The sequence below is a fragment of the Macrobrachium nipponense genome, chromosome 35 (assembly GCF_015104395.2).
Source record: "Macrobrachium nipponense isolate FS-2020 chromosome 35, ASM1510439v2, whole genome shotgun sequence".
NCBI classification, from domain to species: domain Eukaryota; kingdom Metazoa; phylum Arthropoda; class Malacostraca; order Decapoda; family Palaemonidae; genus Macrobrachium; species Macrobrachium nipponense.
This window is the reverse complement of record NC_061096.1, coordinates 22842710-22860876: the sequence shown is the minus strand read 5'-3', so window position 1 is coordinate 22860876 and position 18167 is coordinate 22842710. Positions and strand designations below refer to the sequence as shown.

The window sequence follows — 18167 nt, the reverse complement described above, 5'->3', positions numbered from 1 at the left end:
TTCAGCCTGATTCGCAAGGTGATCAGTCGAGCACTGGTCATCCCGAATCTCAGGATGATCCTGATGGCTCCCAAATGGCCACAGGCCATTTGTATCCGGACCTGCTGGCTCTTCTCGCAAGAGAACCGAGGGAAATTCCCCATTGGCACAACCTTCTCGCCCAGCCACACGTCGAGCGGTACCACCGAGCAGTCCAGTCCCTACGTCTTCACGGCTGGCTGTTATCCACATCTCTTGCGAACGAGAAGCTTTTTCGTAGCGCAGCAACAGAGATGGCTGGAAACGTCCGTCAGTCCTCTGCAGCTGTGTACCAGGGGAAGTCGGCCGTCTTCTGTGGGTTGGTGTCGTAGACGGGGCCTCTCCTCCTCAGAGCCACTCTTCAGCAGGTAGCGGTTTTCCTCGTTTTTCTTCGCCGAGGAAGCTCCTCTAAGTTCCCACAGTCAAAGGATACAGAGCCGCCTTTGACGCTCGTCCTGAAACTGACGGGATTGGAACGTCTCGAACTCGTTCGAGATCTCCTTGCTTAAGAGCAGCCTCCAAAGGTCTTGCCAACCCAGGGAACTCACAAGACCCTCTTCTTGCTGGACCTGGCATCGGCGAAGAGAGTACGGGAACTTCATGCAGATAATGATGTGGATGAGATGCTGCTTTGTCCTGGAGGACGCTACGGCGCTATCTGAAGAGAACTCGACACCTCGGGCCTGAGTGTCGACGCCTCTTCGTTAGCAACGGGGTCACCAAGAAAGAAGTATCAAGAACACTCTTTCGTCCTGGCTGCGTGAGGTCTTCAGGAGGGCGTATGAGGCTGATGGTAGTGACGACATCCGTACGTCCGTCCGAGAGCTCACGAAGTCAGAAGTATTGGCCCTCGTTGGCGTTTCGTAAGAACTCTCCGTGGCGCAGGTATGGAAGGCAGGGGTCTGGTACAACCAGACTACCGGCACCTTCCTTATACCTCTTGGATATTGCCCATAGGTCCTTGGATCGGTTTCCTTAGGACCCGTGGTGGCTGCTCAACACGTCGTCTAGCTAACCCAGACCCTAGCAGGCTGAACAGCATCGAGTCCTGGTGTGACTGTATGAATAGATAGTGAAGGAGAAAGTGACTGGCTTCTCTTCTATCTTTTCTACCCCTCTACCTGTGGGTAGAGGGATACGGTCATTACCCTGCTGGATAAGGACGAGATGCCGGTGAGCTATATGACAGAGCCCCATCCTATCCCTTTCACTAGGGATAGGAGCAGAATATCCACCACTTCCTTCTACAAGGGGGGGAAGTGGATGCCTACAAGAGTCAAAACCATGACTTTATCTTTGCTCCTGTACAGGAACAAGTTCTTACATTGCTGGTACGAAGAGATACGCTTGCCTCTCTCTTAGTACTCGGTCCAGAGGTCTGACCATTGATCCTGCTGTGCACACCCCCGATCAATCGGACAGAGGCTTGGATCCCTCCCTCGCTCTTTACGACCAGGGAGGCTTCCAAGGTTGGGCGAACAACACCAGTCTGTTCACAAAAGACTCAGATTCCACCCACCAAGAAGTGAGTCTTCCTATTGTAAAAGGACCGAAGGTTTGTATGCCGTGTCGGAACAAATGACAATTTGTCCAAAATTGCATTTTTTCCTAACTATACAAACCTGAGGTCCTTTTACACATAGCCCCACCTCATGCCACCCCTCACTCTGCAGTTTTTGCTTGGGCCAAAAGCAAAAGTGATTTGTTTACCTCCCAGTCGCGCGCGCGCGCCTGTCGGACAAGCAGTTAACTACCGAACCCCTTGTTCGAAAGCTTACGACCTATCCAGCTGCCGCTAGTACCTTCCTATTGTAAAAGGACCTCAGGTTTTGTATAGTTTAGGAAAAATGCAATTTTGGACAATTGTCATTTTCCTTCAGAGGTGATTAGGGATATAGCTCTCTCCCTTTCCTCAGAAGCCACTCAAGATCTTCTCTCGTCTTCAGTTAAGAAGTTTCTTACCAATCCAAGTTGGTTAAAAGAAACTCCAAAGGAAACTAGGCCTTCGCAACAGCCCTTTCGAGGCAGAACATTCGCTCGAACCCGCCTTTAGGTAAGAGAGTACCCACTAAAAGAGGAGCCAAGACCTCCTCAAAGAATGAGATATCAGTCCTCCAGACGACAGTGGGAGCCAGACTTCAAGGTTTTTGGGAAGTTTGGCAGAACATGAAGGCAGATCCCTGGGCTGTCAACGTAGCTTGGGAAGGGTACAAGATTCCCTTCTTGAAGAGACCTCCTCTCGCAACATCTCCGAGAGCCCTCGGGCATTTATTCAACGATTTAGTGAAGAAAGCGGCTCTGTGGGAGCAAGTAGCTTCCATGCTAGAGAAAGGGAGCCATAGAGCCTGTTTCTGGATCACGAATCTCCGGATTTACAACCGGTTGTTCCTGGTTGCAAAGTCCTCGGGAGGTTGGAGGCCAGTTTCTGGATGTAAGTCACTGAAACTTTTTTTTTCGTAGAAAAGACCAAGTTCACTATGGAGACGAACGATTCAGTACTGGCAGTCGGTACGTCCAGGGGACTGGATGGTGGACCCTGGACTTACAAGACGCATACTTTTCATATTCCGATTCATCCAGGAAGCAGGAAGTATTTTAAGGTTTGTGATTCAGGACAGGGTCTTTCAGTTCAAGGCCCTGTGCTTCGGCCTTTGCACAGCCCCCCAAGTGTTCACGAGGATGAATGTCCAATGTGGCGATATGGTTGCATTTAAGAGGGATCAGAGTGTCTTTTTATCTGGACGACTGGTTGATAAGATCCCAATCAAGAAGTCAATGTCTGGAGGACTTGAATCAAACATTGAACTTAGCAAAAGACCTAGGTCTTGTGGTAAACATGGGAAAGTCTCAATTGAATCCCCAACAACAGATAGTTTATTTGGGGATTCCAGATATCGTCAGTGACTTTTCGGGCTTTTCCGTCCCCCGAAAGGCAAGCCCTATGCATTCGGAAGGTGCAGGACTTTCTAAAGAAAGACCGATGCTCAGCAAGAAGAGTGGATGAGTCTACTGGGCACACACTCTTTGCTAGAGAGGTTCATTTCTTTAAGGAAGACTGCACATGAGACCCTCTACAGTTTTTCCTGAAGGATTCATGGCCAAGAAAATTGCAAACCGGATCCTTCCAGTTTCTATTCCTGCCGAAGTGAAGGAGGAATTAAAGTGGTGGCTAACTCCAGGCAGGTTAGCAAGAGGGTATGTCGCTTCAGCAGAAGAGTCCCTAGACCTCATCTTGTATTCCGACGCGTCGGACGCGGGTTGGGGTGGGAGCGACATTAGGCCCTCAAGAGGGTGTCGGGACTTTGGAAGCAAGGAAGAAACAACAAGTTGGCACATAAACAGGAAGGAACTGATGGCAATTTTCTTGGCCTTGAAGCACTTCAGAGAGTTGATTCGAGACAAGACAGTGCAGATCAACTCGGACAACACCACGGCTCTGGCATACATCCGCAAACAAGGAGGGACTCATTCTTTTCCCCCTTTACAAGTTGGCAAAGGAAGTTCTGCTTTGGGCGGAAGAGGAAAGCGTCGTGCTGCTCACCAGGTTTATACAAGGAGAGAAAAATGTGAGTGCGGACCTGTTGAGCAGAAGAGAACAATTCTCTCGACGGAGTGGACGTTGCACATGGAGGTTTGCCAGAGCCTGTGGAAGTTGTGGGGCCGTCCGGTAGTAGATCTGTTTGCGACAGCCAGAACAAAAAGGTTACCAACCTATTGCTCTCCGGTTCCAGATCAGGAAGCAGTGGCGGTCGACGCATTCCTGATGGATTGGACAAACTTAGATGTGTACGCTTTTCCTCCGTTCAAGGTACTGGGGAAAGTTATGAAGAAGTTCAGGGAGAGCCAAGGAACGAGGATGACCTTAATAGCCCCGTTTTGGCCGGCCCAAAGTTGGTTCACAGAGGTACTGGAATGGACAATAGATACGCCAAGGACTCTTCCTCTAAGAGTAGAATTACTCAGACAACCCCACTTCGACAGGTTTCACAAGAATACCCTCGCTCTGGGTCTGACTGCGTTCAGACTATCGAAAGTCTTGTCAGAGCGAGGGGATATTCTAGAGAGGTGGCCAGTGCAGTGGCTAGAGCCAGAAGAACCTCCACAATCACAGTATATCAGTCGAAGTGGGAGAATTTCCGGAAGTGGTGTAAGAACAGGAAAGTGTCTTCATCCAGTACCTCTGTGACCCAAATCGCAGATTTCCTTCTATACTTGAGGAAGGAATTGGGTTTGTCAGTTTCGACAATCAAAGGTTATAAAAGTATGCTAACCTCAGTGTTTAGACACAGAGATCTAGACATCTCGAATAACTTAGACCTTAGAGATCTGATTAGGTCATTTGGTACCAAGAAACAACCCCAATGCAGGCCACCTGCTTGGAACCTCGATGTGGTCTTGAAGTATTTAACCTCTAGCAAATTCGAGCCTTTAGAGGAATCCTCTCTGAGAGATGTTGCTAAGAAAACTATCTTTTTATACATTCAACTTCCCTGCCAGATATATACTTAGCTATAGACTCCGTCGTCTCCGACAGAATTTCAAATTTCGCGGCACACGCTACCGGTAGGTCAGGTGATCTACCGCCCTGCCCTGGGTGGCAGGACTAGGAACCATTCCCGTTTTCTAATCAGAATTCTTCTGTCGCCCGGGCCATCAACATTGTTGTTGGTTCCTCTCGATTGGTTTTTCTTTTTTCACCGGCAATTGATCTTCTTGACCGACTTTTGGTGACGTATCTGGATTGTTGGATTGGCATACGCTTTTGTGGACTGTTTTGTGGACTTGATTTTGGATTTTTCTTTATAGCGCTGAATGGCCTTTGATGCCCCAGTGCTTGGCTTAATGCCTAAATCCTATATTCAATTCATTTAAAAAATGTCTGACTCTGGAATGGTTGTGAGACGTTGTGTGAATGTAGGCTGTAAGGTGAGGTTGCCGAAAGCTTCGGTAGACCCTCACACTGTATGCAAGGGTTGCAGGGAGTATGAATGTTCTTTTACTAATACTTGCAAGGAATGTGAGAATTTGAGTGAGAACGAATGGAAGAATCTAACTAATTATTTGAAAAAGTTAGAGAGAGAAAGAGTGAGGAAGGCTTCTTATAGAAGTTTAAGTAGTTCGAGATCTGAACTAATTCCTAGCTTGGGATCTTCCCCAAGGGTAAGTATTGCTACTTCTCCTTCCATTGCAGCCCCCTTCTCCTATTGCAGAACCTGTAGATTCAGCGAAAGAACTTGCGGATCTAAAAGCAGCTTCAAGTTGATGGAAAACAAAATGGCTGCCGCCATACAAGGTAAGGCTAGTGATTTTTCAGTGGACAGTGATATGAGTGTCCCCAGTGGTAGTGGAGGGAGCATCTGGTCGGCTCCGCAACGCTCCTAGGTCTAGACCTCTTCCAAGCTCACATGCCCAGAGGAGAAGGAATGTCGAAAACCGAAAGGAGGTTGTGGAGAATCCCACCGATCAGGTGTCCCTTCGGCTGGTTTTCTGTGACACCCCAGACTGCCAAGGATCGCTATTGCAAAAGCGTCCTGCTGAGTGTTTTTTCGTCGTCGGGATCTTCATCTCCGAGACGTGATTGGAGGGATTCAGATCGTTCTCGACCACTCAAGAGGAGTTGGAAGGCTCCGACGATTGATTCGAGCCCAGAAAAACTTCCCTGAGGAGTCTCCTTCGGGAGTTAAGAAGGCAGAAGAGCCATTCTTTCAACCAGAGTGAGAAGGAGTCAGGAGGTGGAGGCTATGGATCTCCTCCCTCCTCCTTCCCCTCCTCCCGGAAGGAGGATAAAGAGGAGGTTACGAAGAGGTTCATGATGGCTATGCAAAAACAGATTTCGTCTTTGTAGGTTTGTTCTTTCAAAGAGCCTCCTAGAAGGAAAGACTCTTCCCTTACCGATCAAAAGATCCTCCAGACGTATGGAGGTATCTGCCGCCAGGATCGATGTTCCTACTCGAGGTGAGGCTTCCTGTAAACGAATGTGGATGAACCGATCAGACGTCTGGCAACCGGCCAGGAGTGAGGAGTCACCCAGGAAGGCAGGAGCCAAGAGCCAGAGTGAGGAGTCAACCCAGGAGGCAAGAGCCAAGAGCCAGGAGTGTGGAGTCATCCAGGCAGGAGGCGGAGCCAGGAGGGCAAGGAGCCAGAGGCAAGAGGCAGGATCAGGAGTCAAGAGGCAGGAGTCAGGAGGCAAGAGGCAGGAGGGCAGGATCCAGAGCCAGGAAGTCCGGAGTCAGGAGGCAGGAGTCCGGAGTCAGGAGGCAGGAGTCAGGCCGGAGCCAGGATCCCGGCAGGAGTCAGGAGGCAGGACAGGAGCCAGGGAGCAGGAGGTCAAGGAGGCAGGAGTCGGAGACTCATTCCTGGAATTTATGACTCTTCTCCAAATAGAAGCTCCTCTCCTTCAGATCGTAGGAGGTCTTGGAAGGACTCTCCCTCCAAACGAGAGCTTTCTCCTTCGTCTGATCGAGGTTTAGACGATTTGTCTGATGACGAACCTCCTGCAAATGAGGGACTATCGAATTATAAGGTCTTAGCATCATTATTGCTACAAGAGTCTGGAGGACTGCTCCTTAGTCCGGCGCTCCTCCTCCTCCTCGTTCTCATCTTTTCGAGCTTCGACTACGGCAAAATCTCGGCCTTTCTGAAAATAAGCCTGCAATTCTAGGAAAGAAGGCCTCCATTCTTTAGATTCTTGGATGGACAAGAAGAAAGAGTTGGGAAAGACTGTATTCCTGCATGCCTCCTCCAAACTCCATGGAAAGAGAGGATATTTTGGTATGGGACAGGAGAGACTATGGGTCTTTCTCTTCCTGCCTCTGGCAGATGCGGACTTTTCCAATTTAGTGGAGGCCTCTAGACGTCACTCTTTAGGATCGGTCAATACGACGGGGTGGAGCACTTCGGAGTTGAACCACTTTCTAAAGGGACTTTTTGTCACTTTAGAGGTGTTCACAACTTTCTGGATTGGTCACTCGGAGTTCTGGCCAACAAATCTAAAGATCCGGAGTTTCTTAAAAACCCAGAGATTCTCCATAGCGTCCTGTCTTGCATGGACAAGGCAGTACAGGACGGTTCGGGAGAAGTGGCTTCCCTTTTTGGTGCTGGTCTTCTGAAGAAGAGATCAGTATATGGATCCCTATTATCAAAAGGGGTTTCTCCGAGCCAGAGGACTGCTTTATTGTTCGCACCCTCTGTCGGATCATCTGTTTCCTTCTCAGTTAGTGAAGGATATATCTCGCTCGCTAACTGAGAAGGCGACACAGGACTACTAGTACAAACGTCCAAGAAAGGACGCCCTGTAGTGTCGACGATGAAGAAGGACTCTCGTCCTCCTCAGCAGCCCTTTCGTGGAGGTGCAGCGGCTCGTCCCCTGCCAGAAGAAGAGCTCTGACAAGAGAGGAAGGTCTTCCTTTTAGACCTTACAAGAAAACCAAATGACTTGTTGCTCTTCAAGCACCAGTGGGCGCCAGACTCCTGAACTTTGCAGGAGTATGGGCAAAAAGGGGAGCCGACCCTTGGTCAGTCTCGGTCTAAAGAAAGGTTACGTAATCCCCTTCGAGGACAGCCCTCCCCTAACATCTACGCCTCGGGAACTGTCAGCGAGGTACAGAGACCCTGTAATGAGAAAGACTCTCCTTCAAATGGTGGAACAAATGTGGGAAAAGGAGGCCATCGAACTTGTGCAGGATCCACACTCCCCGGGATTTTACAATCGCCTTTTTCTAGTACCAAAGGCATCGGGGGGGTGGAGACCAGTACTGGACGTAAGCGCTCTGAATCGCTTTGTTCAGAAAAAGAAGTTTCCGCATGGAAACGGCCGCTTCAGTAATGTCGGCTCTTCGTCCAGGAGATTGGATGGTCTCTCTGGACTTGCAAGATGCGTATTTCCACGTTCCCATTCACCATTTGTCAAAGAAATATCTTCGGTTTGTGATAGGAGACAAGATTTTTCAATTCAGGGCTCTGTGCTTCGGTCTGTCTACAGCTCCGCAGGTATTCACCAACCTGATGGCGAATGTGGCAAGATGGCTTCATCTAGAGGGAATAAACATCTCCCTCTACTTAGACGACTGGCTGATCAGGGCCAAGTCGGAGATTCAGTGCTTTGAGGACTTATCAGTAACAGAAACATGATAGAGTCGCTGGGATTACTCGTGAACTCGAGAAAGTCGCAGCTGATCCCCAGCCAGACCTTGGGTCTATCTGGGGATTCAGATGGATTCTCGGGGTTTTCGAGTATTTCCTTCGCGAGAAAGAATCACTCGGGAGTTTGTCGAAAATCTCGAGCTTCTTAGAGAGAAAGAAACAGTTCAGCGAGGGATTATCTGAGCCTTTTGGGACCCTGTCCTCACTAGAAAAGTTCTTCTCTCTGGGGAGGCTTCACCTTCGCCCTCTTCAGTTTTTTCCTGAAAGGGGTGTGGAGTTGGAAGACGGGACAACTCTCGGACATCTTCCCGCTTCACAAGAGATAAAAGATCACTTGAAGTGGTGGATCCTTCCTCTTCAAAAGAGGAATGGCAGTATCGCTTGCCCTGCAGAACCCAGACCAAGTGTTATATTCCGACGCTTCGGAGTCGGGATGGGGAGCGACGCTAAGGAGCAAGGGATGGTGTCCAGGGCACCTGGACAAAGGAACAGGTGTCTGGCACATCAATTGCAAGGAACTAGTGGCCATACACCTAGCCTTAAAGTTCTTCGAAGAGACAGTCAGAGGCGGGGTGATACAGATAAACTCGGACAACACCACAGCTCTGGCTTACATACGCAAGCAGGGAGGCACGCACTCTTTCTCCCTCTTTCAGTTAACAAAACACCTGTTAACCTGGACAGAAGAAAGAGGCATAACTCTCCTCACAAGATTTGTACAAGGGATAAAGAATGTGAGAGCGGACAGACTGAGCAGGAGGTAATCAGGTCTTTCCCACAGAATGGACTCTACACGAAGAAGTGGTGTCGAAGTCTTTGGTCCCTGTGGGGGAGAGACCTCACATAGACCTGTTTTGCGACGTTCCTCTCCAAAAGAGTAGAGATCTTTTGCTCTCTAGTGGAAGATCCGAGAGCCTTCCGCAATAGACGTGTTTTCTCCTGGATTGGTCGGGTGTGGACGCATACGCCTTTCCCCGTTCAAGATCCTGGGGGAAGTGCTCAGGAAGTTCGTAGCTTCAAAGAGCACGAAGTTGACACTAATAGCCCATTTTGGCCAGCCCAGGAATGGTTCACGGAGGTACTGGAGTGGATAGTGGACTTCCCCAGATCTCTTCCAAACAGACCAGATCTACTCAGACAACCCCACTTCGAGAGGTTTCATCACAACCTCCCAGGTCTCGCTCTGACTGCCTTTCGACTATCGAAAGACTTGTCAGAGCGAGGGGCTTTTCTCGCAAGGCTGCGGGCTCTATCGCTAGAGCCCGCAGAGCTTCGACAAGAAGAGTATACCAATCGAAGTGAGAAGTCTTTAGGAGGTGGTGTAAGAGTCAGAAGCTGTCCTCCTCCAGTACCTCTATAGTGAATATTGCCGATTTCCTCCTCTTTCTGAGAGAGGACTCTCACCTATCTGTCTCAACAATAAAGGGATACAGAAGCATGCTGTCGTCAGTATTTAGAAATCGAGGGCTAGATATTGCAGACAACAAAGATCTACACGATCTAATTAGATCCTTTGAAACTTCAAAAGCAGCAACTCCTAGAAACACCTAGTTGGAACTGGACGTGGTCCTGAATTCCTTTCATCGGATAAATTCGAGCCTTTACATCTGGCTTCCTTCCGCGACGTCACTAGGAAATGCTTATTCCTGTTGTCTCTCGCTACAGCCAAGAGGACGAGCGAATTGCACGCTCTAGATTCCACAGTGGGGTTCAAAGGCTATGCTGCCATCTGTTCGTTCCAGACAATGTTTCTGGCGAAGAACAAAAACCCGTCAAAACCTTGGCCCAGAAGCTTTGAAGTAAAAGGTCTATCTAACCTCGTAGGCAGAGAGACAGAGAGGTCTCTCTGTCCAGTGAGAGCTCTTAAATTTTATTTAGAGAGGAAGAGACAGATGGGAGCTTGTCAACAAGGTCTTTGGTGTGCTGTGAAGAACCCCAAAAGACTCATGTCCTAGAACGCCTTGGCTTTCTTTGTGAGAAGCGTAATTACGGACGCTCACAAGAACTGCTCGGAGGAATCCTTCGGTCTTCTAAAGGTTAAGACCCATGAGGTGAGAGCAGTAGCAACGTCCTTGGCGTTCCAGAAGAATATGTCTCTTAAAAATATCATTGAGACTACGTATTGGAGGTGCAATTCAGTGTTTGCATCTCATTATCTGAAGGATGTGAGACTGACCTATGAGAAGTGCTTCTCTCTAGGTCCATTTGTATCAGCAGATACAGTGCTGGGTCTTGGAGCAAAGACTGATCCTTAAAATTATTTTGATTTTATCGTACATAAACCCTCTTGTCAGATATGTGCTTGGTTTTCTATTAGCAAGCTCACGGATGTCGCACGGGCGCATAGTGTCATTGCTGGTAGGGGATCAAGGATATGTATGGCTAGTCGGGGAGTACAAAATTTTTTTTTTTTGTATATTTTCTATAAATGAAAGTGCAATTATGTTTCGAGTTTTTGGTTTTTTGTAAGGAGTTCGGGGATAACTCCTTGCAATCTTAGAACTAACATGTATGTTAGGATCAGGTGATCGGGATCGGTGTTGTGCTCCTTGAACAAGGTGTATTGTCATGTTAGTGGAATAGCACCCAATGACAAAGGCCTTTAGGCTCTGCCGAGTAAGTAGATAAGACCCCATTGGCAGACCCACAAGAAACTCTAGCCATAGATCAATATCTCGCTGAGGCTCTTGAGGCTAAGCAGACTCCAAGGCAGTAGCCGCGAAGTCTTCAGCCTAATAAGGTAGGAACCAAGGTTTATTAATACCTACAACATATGTTGTTTACCTGTCTATTTCAGTAGTTAGCTGTCTCTTACCCACCACCAATGGGTGCTAATCAGCTAAGTATATATCTGGCAGGGAAGTTGAATGTATAAAAATGATATTGTCATGTTACAATAAAGTTTTATACATACTTACCTGACAGATATACGATTAATGGCCCACCCAGCCTCCCCGCAGGAGACAGGTGGAAGAGAAGAATTCTGATTAGAAAACGGGAATGGTTCCTAGTCCTGCCACCCAGGGCAGGGCGGTAGATCACCTGACCTACCGGTAGCGTGTGCCGCGAAATTTGAAATTCTGTCGGAGACGACGGAGTCTATAGCTAAGTATATATCTGTCAGGTAAGTATGTATAAAACTTTATTGTAACATGACAATATCATTTTTAGTAGCTTTGGCAACCGCTAAAAGAGCTAGTGAGCTTCAGGCCATATCGAAGAAGGTGGGATGGAGACATGGCAACGCAGCCCGTGTGTTCATTCCAAGAAGGTTTCTTGGCCAAGAATGAGAATCCAGCTAATCCTTGGCCAAGATCCTTTGAAGTTTGGGGTCTGTCGAGTTAGTGGGTCACGAGCAAGAAAGAGTTCTCTGCCGTGTGAGCATTGCGTTTTTATATGAAACAACAAGAGGATATCAAGAGGGAATTCTGATGCTCTGTGGTGTTCAGTTAAGACCCCAGTAGACCCATGACGAAGAACCGGCTCTAGCCTTCTTCATGAGAGAGTTGATTAGAGAAGCTCATATGTTGTGTCAAGAGCAGAGCTTTGGTATTTTGAAAGTGAAGGCTCATGAAGTCAGGGCAGTTGCGACTTCATTAGCTTTTAAAAAGAATTTAGCCCTAACAAGGAAATTATTGAATCCACATATTGGAAAACTAATTCAATATTTGCGTCTCATTATCTGAGGGATATTCAGACAACCTTTGATAATTGTCAGACGCTAGGTCCATACGTGTCCTCTGGTACAGTATTGGGCAAAGGAGTTACTACCCCATAACCTTCTTTAAGCTAGTTGATTTTATTAGGTGATGGTGTTTGTGTTTTTGGTCGTCTGAGAAAAGTGTTCGGTACTTTTATCAGTCTTGTTAGTATTATTTTGTGATGGTGTGTGTGTAGTTCAGGTAAATGATCTATTACTAGCTTGAATGCCGTGGCAATAAGAGGGCTGTACGGTTCTGTCAACACATTGGTCACGTCCAGTTGTCAGTTCCGAGTCTTAGCTTCTTCAAACATACAGGACACTTCCTTGTTGAGAGCTCCTAAGGTTTAAGCAGGCTTAGAGGCAGGACCTATGAAGTCAGCTACCTTAGCAGGTAAGGAACCTAGAGTTTTAATAATATTTTAATAATATTTTTATACTCTAATAATGTTGCTGTCTTTGACCCACCTCCAAATGTGTCAATCAGCTACATATATGCCTGCCAGGTAAGTGTCATACATTAAAATGAAGTTTTTATGTTAAAAACAAGTTTAATGTATACTTACCTGGCAGGTATATATAATTAATTCCCACCCTCCTCCCCTCAGGGAGGACAGGGTTCAGAGAAAATCTGGCCCAATTGGGAACGGTTCCTAGCGCTAGCGCCACGGTAACGGGGTGGTGGTTGCCTGAACTACTAATAGGTTACTAGCGTTTGCCGCGAGTTTTGAAAATTTCTGCCAGGTGGAACAGAGAATATAGCTATATATATACCTGCCAGGTAAGTATACATTAAACTTTGTTTTAACATAAAAACTTCATATTTAAAAGCTTAACAAAAGTGTCCATGTTGATGGTATACAGTTTACGTATTAAGATTTTTCATGTTTGCAGGGTACCAGCCAAAAGGATGTGACTTGCGAAACTTGTGCAAAGAATCTGTCGGAATGCATTGGTCATTATGGATACTTGGATCTTGCAAAACCTGTTTATCATGTCGGATACTTTAAAAATACCATACATATACTTCAGAATATTTGTAAGGTAAGGCAAATTCTTATTTCTTTTACAACAAACCTATTACTACCTATGATAATCCTGCATTGGTTCATAAAAGCTTGTGCTATTGTTGCGTGCCAACTTTTATATCAGCTGCTGTTCAAGTAAAAAACTTTCTTGTAAGATCATAGTCAGGATAGAAATGTTACACATTTTATACAATTTTGTTAGCACAAACCCATTATTTTTAAACATCTAACTTACCTGGTAGTTATATAGTATATAGCTAACGTCCCTGACGTCACGGCAGAATTTCAAAACTTGCGGCAATCGCCGATTGGGTAGTCAGGTGCACCACCTGTGCACCCTCTACCCAGCTACGTAGAACCGTTCCAACTATTCCTCAGATCTTCCCTGCCGCCGCATCGGTGACATCGTTGGAATTTCGCTCGTTTGGCTCGTGTTTTTTCACAGTTATTTGGTGAAGTACACTTTGGCTTTGTCTTTCGCTTGTTTTTGGGAGCTCGTTGGAGTGCATGTGGATCATCTTGATAATGATGATGGATCATAATGAATGATGATGATAAGAGAATGTTTGATTTAGAATATTATTGCTTTGACTCTTGCTTATTCTTGATCTCTCTTTTGCATTTTCCAAACATGTCTGACTCTGCTTCGAGTGTAAGAATGTGAGTGAGAGGATGTAATACTCGGCTTGCTAAAGCCTCGATAGATCCTCATTCAATTTATATGAATTTAGAGGCAAGAGTGGTGAGTTGGATGATAGGAGGAAGAATGTGTCCATTTACCTGAAAATGAGTGGATGGATATTATTGCTATGTTGCGAAAGCTGAAAGAATAAGATCAGGAGAGCGAAGAGTAGTATGTCTCGCTCTTCTAGAAATAGTCAGGGAATTGACAATTCTCTTTCCCTTGCTAGTGATCCTATTGATCCTGCTTCCGTAGTAATAGTTCCTATTCCCCTTACTGATACAGTTGTTGGTCCAACTTTAAAGGACATGATAGCGACCATTCAAGCCCTTGGTTAAGATAAAATCCCTCGTAGAAACGGAGAAATCGTGGTCGAATGTGAGAGATCTTAAAATCACAAGTTACAGTGCTAAAATCAGTGCAAGTGCAAGTGCAGTGGAGGGTGCGACTGCTCGGATCTGTCGCGCTCTTAGTCCTAGACCTCTTCCAAGCTCACCAACCCCTGTGAGAAGGAATGTCGACCGACGAAGGGAGGCGAGAGGTTTTAGCTCCCGAGCGGCCGTCCCCTCGAGCGTACCTGTTGACGATCCCCAGGACGCTCACCCTCACCATAGGTAAGGCGAGGTAAAATTATTATGTCTTTCCGTTGATACCGCTCGGATCTGTCGTACTCCTAGTCCTAGACCTCTTCCAAGCTCACCAACCCCTGTGAGAAGGAAAGTCGACCGACGAAAGGAGGCGAGAGGTTTTAGCTCCCGAGTGGCCGTCCCCTTGAGCGTACCTGTTGACGATCCCCAGGACGCTCACCCTCGCCATTGGAAAGGCGAGATTAAAGTGTTTTCTTCGTCGTCTGACGACGCAGTACCCAGACGGGGTTGGCGTCAGACTTTGAAATCTAGACCCCTGAAAAGACAACATCCAGTAGAGCAGGACGCCAAGCGTCAAGAACTGCCAGGATGTAGTCATTGGAGCAGCCCATAGCGCTTCCCTTCCAGCTCCGATATTTGCTCTCCTACCAAGCCAAGACGCAAGATGTCGCACAGGCGGCAATCGTCTTTGGTAGGAGGCAAGGAAATATCGGACGGGGGGAGGCCTTCGGTGCCACCAGCAACTCCGGAACATTTCTCTTTTGACTCCACGCAAGAAGTCGCACAGGTGGCTGTCGTCTTTGGTAGGAGGAAAGGAAGTATCGGACGGAGGGAGGCCTTTGGTGCGTGCTGCAACTCCTGAACGCTTCTATTTCGACTCCGATGCTTGCTCTCCTACCAAGCTAAGACGCAAGATGTCGCACAGGTGGCCGTCGTCTTTGGTAGGAGGAAAGGAAGTATCGGACGATTGGATGCCTTCAGTTCATGCTCCAGCTCCTTCTGCAGATTGGCGTTTGTCTTCAGGGCGTTCGTCTCTCGCCGAATAGGATGAAGAGAGAGATATTGATGTTGCGGCTTCCCCAGTCTTTCTCCAGCAGCAAGAAGCTCCGCAGATTTCCTTACTGCAAGATTTGCAGCAGAAGCTCTCCTCTTTAATGCAGGCTTATCAGCCTACTACACGCAAAGACAGCATACGTCAAAAGCTTGGACGAAAAGCTGGACACCAGGACATAGAGCGTCAAGGTTTTCAGCACCTAGACGACAGACGTCAATATTCTGGACAACAGGACGCCGAGCGTCAAGAACCTGGACGCCAAGCGTCAAGATTCTGGACGCCAGGACGCCAAGCGTCAAGATTCTGGACGCCAGGCGTCAAGTTTCTGGACACCGAGCGTCGAGAGGCTGGATGCCAGGATGCCAGGCGTCAAGAGGCTGGACGCCAAGACGCCAGGCATCAAGAAACTAAAAGCCAGGACGCCGATCGTCAAGATTCTCGACGACAGAGCACCAAGAGTCAAGAAGCTGGACGCCAGGCGTCAAGAGGCTGGACGCCAAGACGCCGAACGTCAAGTATTTGAACAGCAGGACGCCAAATGTCAAGAAGTTTGACACCAAGAGGCCGAGCGTCAGGATTCTCGACGCCAGGACACTTGCAGGCGTCAAGAATATTCTTTGGAAGCACTGACGAAGCATGACATCGCGACATCGGCTATGGGTCGATCGGAAGAAGGGAAGGATGACTCCCCCCCTTCTCCTTTTGGTCCGATGGTAGACTTATGAAAGTTTTCACAGAACTTTTGCCGGAAAACTTTGTTCCAGCTGCCCCTCGTTCGCCACCTTCAGAGTTCACCCTAGGGAAGACAACTAAGAAGTCCGACTTCACAAAGATGGTGTTATCACGCTCTTCGAAGAGAGCGTTGAAAATTATGAAGGAATGGATGGACATGAAGAGAGACCAAGGAAAGACAGCTTTCTCATTTCCTCCGGCCAGATTAGCGTCCAGATCTAGCATCTGGTATGATACTGGAGAAGCTCTCGGTCTGGGAGTTCCCGCTTCTTCCCATGGGGACTTCTTGAGTCTTGTGGACGCTTCTCATCGGACGGCCATGGGAAAGACGAAGGTTTTTATACATTCAACTTCCCTGCCAGATATATACTTAGCTATAGACTCCGTCGTCTCCGACAGAATTTCAAATTTCGCGGCACACGCTACAGGTAGGTCAGGTGATCTACCGCCCTGCCCTGGGTGGCAGGACTAGGAACCATCCCCGTTTTCTAATCAGAATTCTTCTGTCGCCCGGACCATCAACATTGTTGTTGGTTCCTCTCGATTGGTTTTTCTTTTTTCACCGGCAATTGATCTTCTTGACCGACTTTTGGTGACGTATCTGTATTGTTGGATTGGCATACGCTTTTGTGGACTGTTTTGTGGACTTGATTTTGGAATTTTCTTTAAATATGTCTGACTCTGGTATGGTTGTGAGACGTTGTGTGAATGTAGGCTGTAAGGTGAGGTTGCCGAAAGCTTCGGTAGACTCTCACACGGTATGCAAGAGGTGCAGGGAGTATGAATGTTCTTTTACTAATACTTGTAAGGAATGTGAGAACTTGAGTGAGAACGAATGGAAGAATCTAACTAATTATTTAAAAAAGTTAGAAAGAGAAAGAGTGAGGAAGGCTTCTCATAGAAGTTTAAGTAGTTCTAGATCTGAACTAATTCCAAGCTTGGGATCTTCCCCAAGGGTAAGTATTGCTACTTCTCCTTCCATTGCAGCCCCTTCTCCTTTTGCAGAACCTGTAGATCCAGCAAAAGAACTTGCAGATCTAAAAGCAGCCTTCAAGTTGATGGAAAACAAAATGGCTGCCATACAAGGTAAGGCTAGTGATTTGTCAGTGGACAGTGATATGAGTGTCCCCAGTGTAGTGGAGGGGGCATCTGGTCGGCTCAGCAACGCTCCTAGGTCTAGACCTCTTCCAAGCTCACATGCCCAAAGAGGAGAAGGGAAGTCGAAACCGAAAAGTTGTGGAGGAATCCCCACCGATCAGGTGTCCCTTCGGCGGTTTCTGTGTCACCCCAGACTGCCAAGGACCGCTATTGTAAAAGCGTCCTACGTGAGTGTTTCTCGTCGTCGGGAAATCTTCATCACCGAGACGTGATTGGAGAGATTCAGACGATCTCGGCCTCTCAAGAGGAGTGGAGGGCTCCGACTATCGACTCGGCCCTGAAAACCCTGAAAAACTTCCCTGAGGAGTCTCCATCGGGAGTGAAGAAGGCAAGAAGAGCCATTCTTTCAACCAGAGTGAGAAGGAGGCAAGAGGTGGAGGCTATGGACTCCTCCCCTCCTCCTTCCCCTCCTCCCGAAGAGGATAAAGAGGAGGCTACAAAGAGGTTCATGATGACGATGCAGGAACAGATTTTCGTCGTTTTGTTAGGAGTCCTGGGCCAAAGGAGCCTCCTAGAAGGAAAGACACTTCCCTTCCTATTAAAAGATCCTCCAGACGTGCGGAGGTATCTACCTCCAGGATCGATACTCCTACTCGAGGTGAGGTTTCCGGTCCGAACCTGGATGAAACAATCAGACGTCTGGCACCGGCCAGGAGTGAGGAGTCACCCAGGAGGCAGGAGCCAAGAGCCAGGAGTGAGGAGTCAACCAGGAGGCAGGAGCCTAGAGCCAAGAGTGTAGAGGCATCCAGGCAAGAGGCAAGAGCCAGGAGGCAAGAGCCAGGAGGCAAGAGGCAGGAGCCAAGAGGCAGGAGCCAGGAGCCAAGAGGCAGGAGGCAGGAGTCAGGAGGCAGGAGTCCGGAGTCAGGAGGCAGGAGTCCGGAGGCAGGAGTCCGGAGCCAGGAGGCAGGAGTCAGGATGCAGGAGTCAGAGGCAGGAGGTCAGGAGGCAAGAGTCAAGAGCCAGGAGGCAAGAGTCGACTCGTTCCTGGAGGTTATGACTCCTCGCCAAATAGGAGCTCCTCTCCTTCAGAACATAGGAGGTCGTGGAAGGACTCTCCCTCCAAACATGAACTTTCTCCTTCGTCTGATCGAGGGTTAGACGAGTTGTCTGACGACGAACCTCCTGCTAATGAGGGACTTTCTAGTTATAAAGTCTTGGCCTCATTACTACTTCAAGAGTTTGGAGATTCTCTTAGTCCTGCGGCTCCTCCTTCTCCTCGTTCGCTCTTTTCGAGCTCAGCTACGGCAAAATCGTCTGCCTTTTTAAAATGAAGCCTGCGATATCA

At 47.9% G+C, this 18167-nt stretch overlaps 1 protein-coding gene and 1 long non-coding RNA gene across 2 annotated transcripts in view; both read left to right on the top strand.

Moving 5' to 3' along the window:
* LOC135208481 (uncharacterized) overlaps positions 1–18167 on the top strand; it is a 260778-nt gene that overhangs the window by 56086 nt on the left and 186525 nt on the right. The window lies entirely within an intron of this gene.
* Positions 1–18167, top strand: part of LOC135208873 (DNA-directed RNA polymerase III subunit RPC1-like) — a 195208-nt gene that overhangs the window by 20368 nt on the left and 156673 nt on the right. The window contains exon 2 of the mRNA XM_064241460.1: positions 12755–12904. Coding sequence (XP_064097530.1) covers positions 12755–12904 — 150 coding nt within the window. The remainder of the gene's footprint in view (positions 1–12754; positions 12905–18167) is intronic.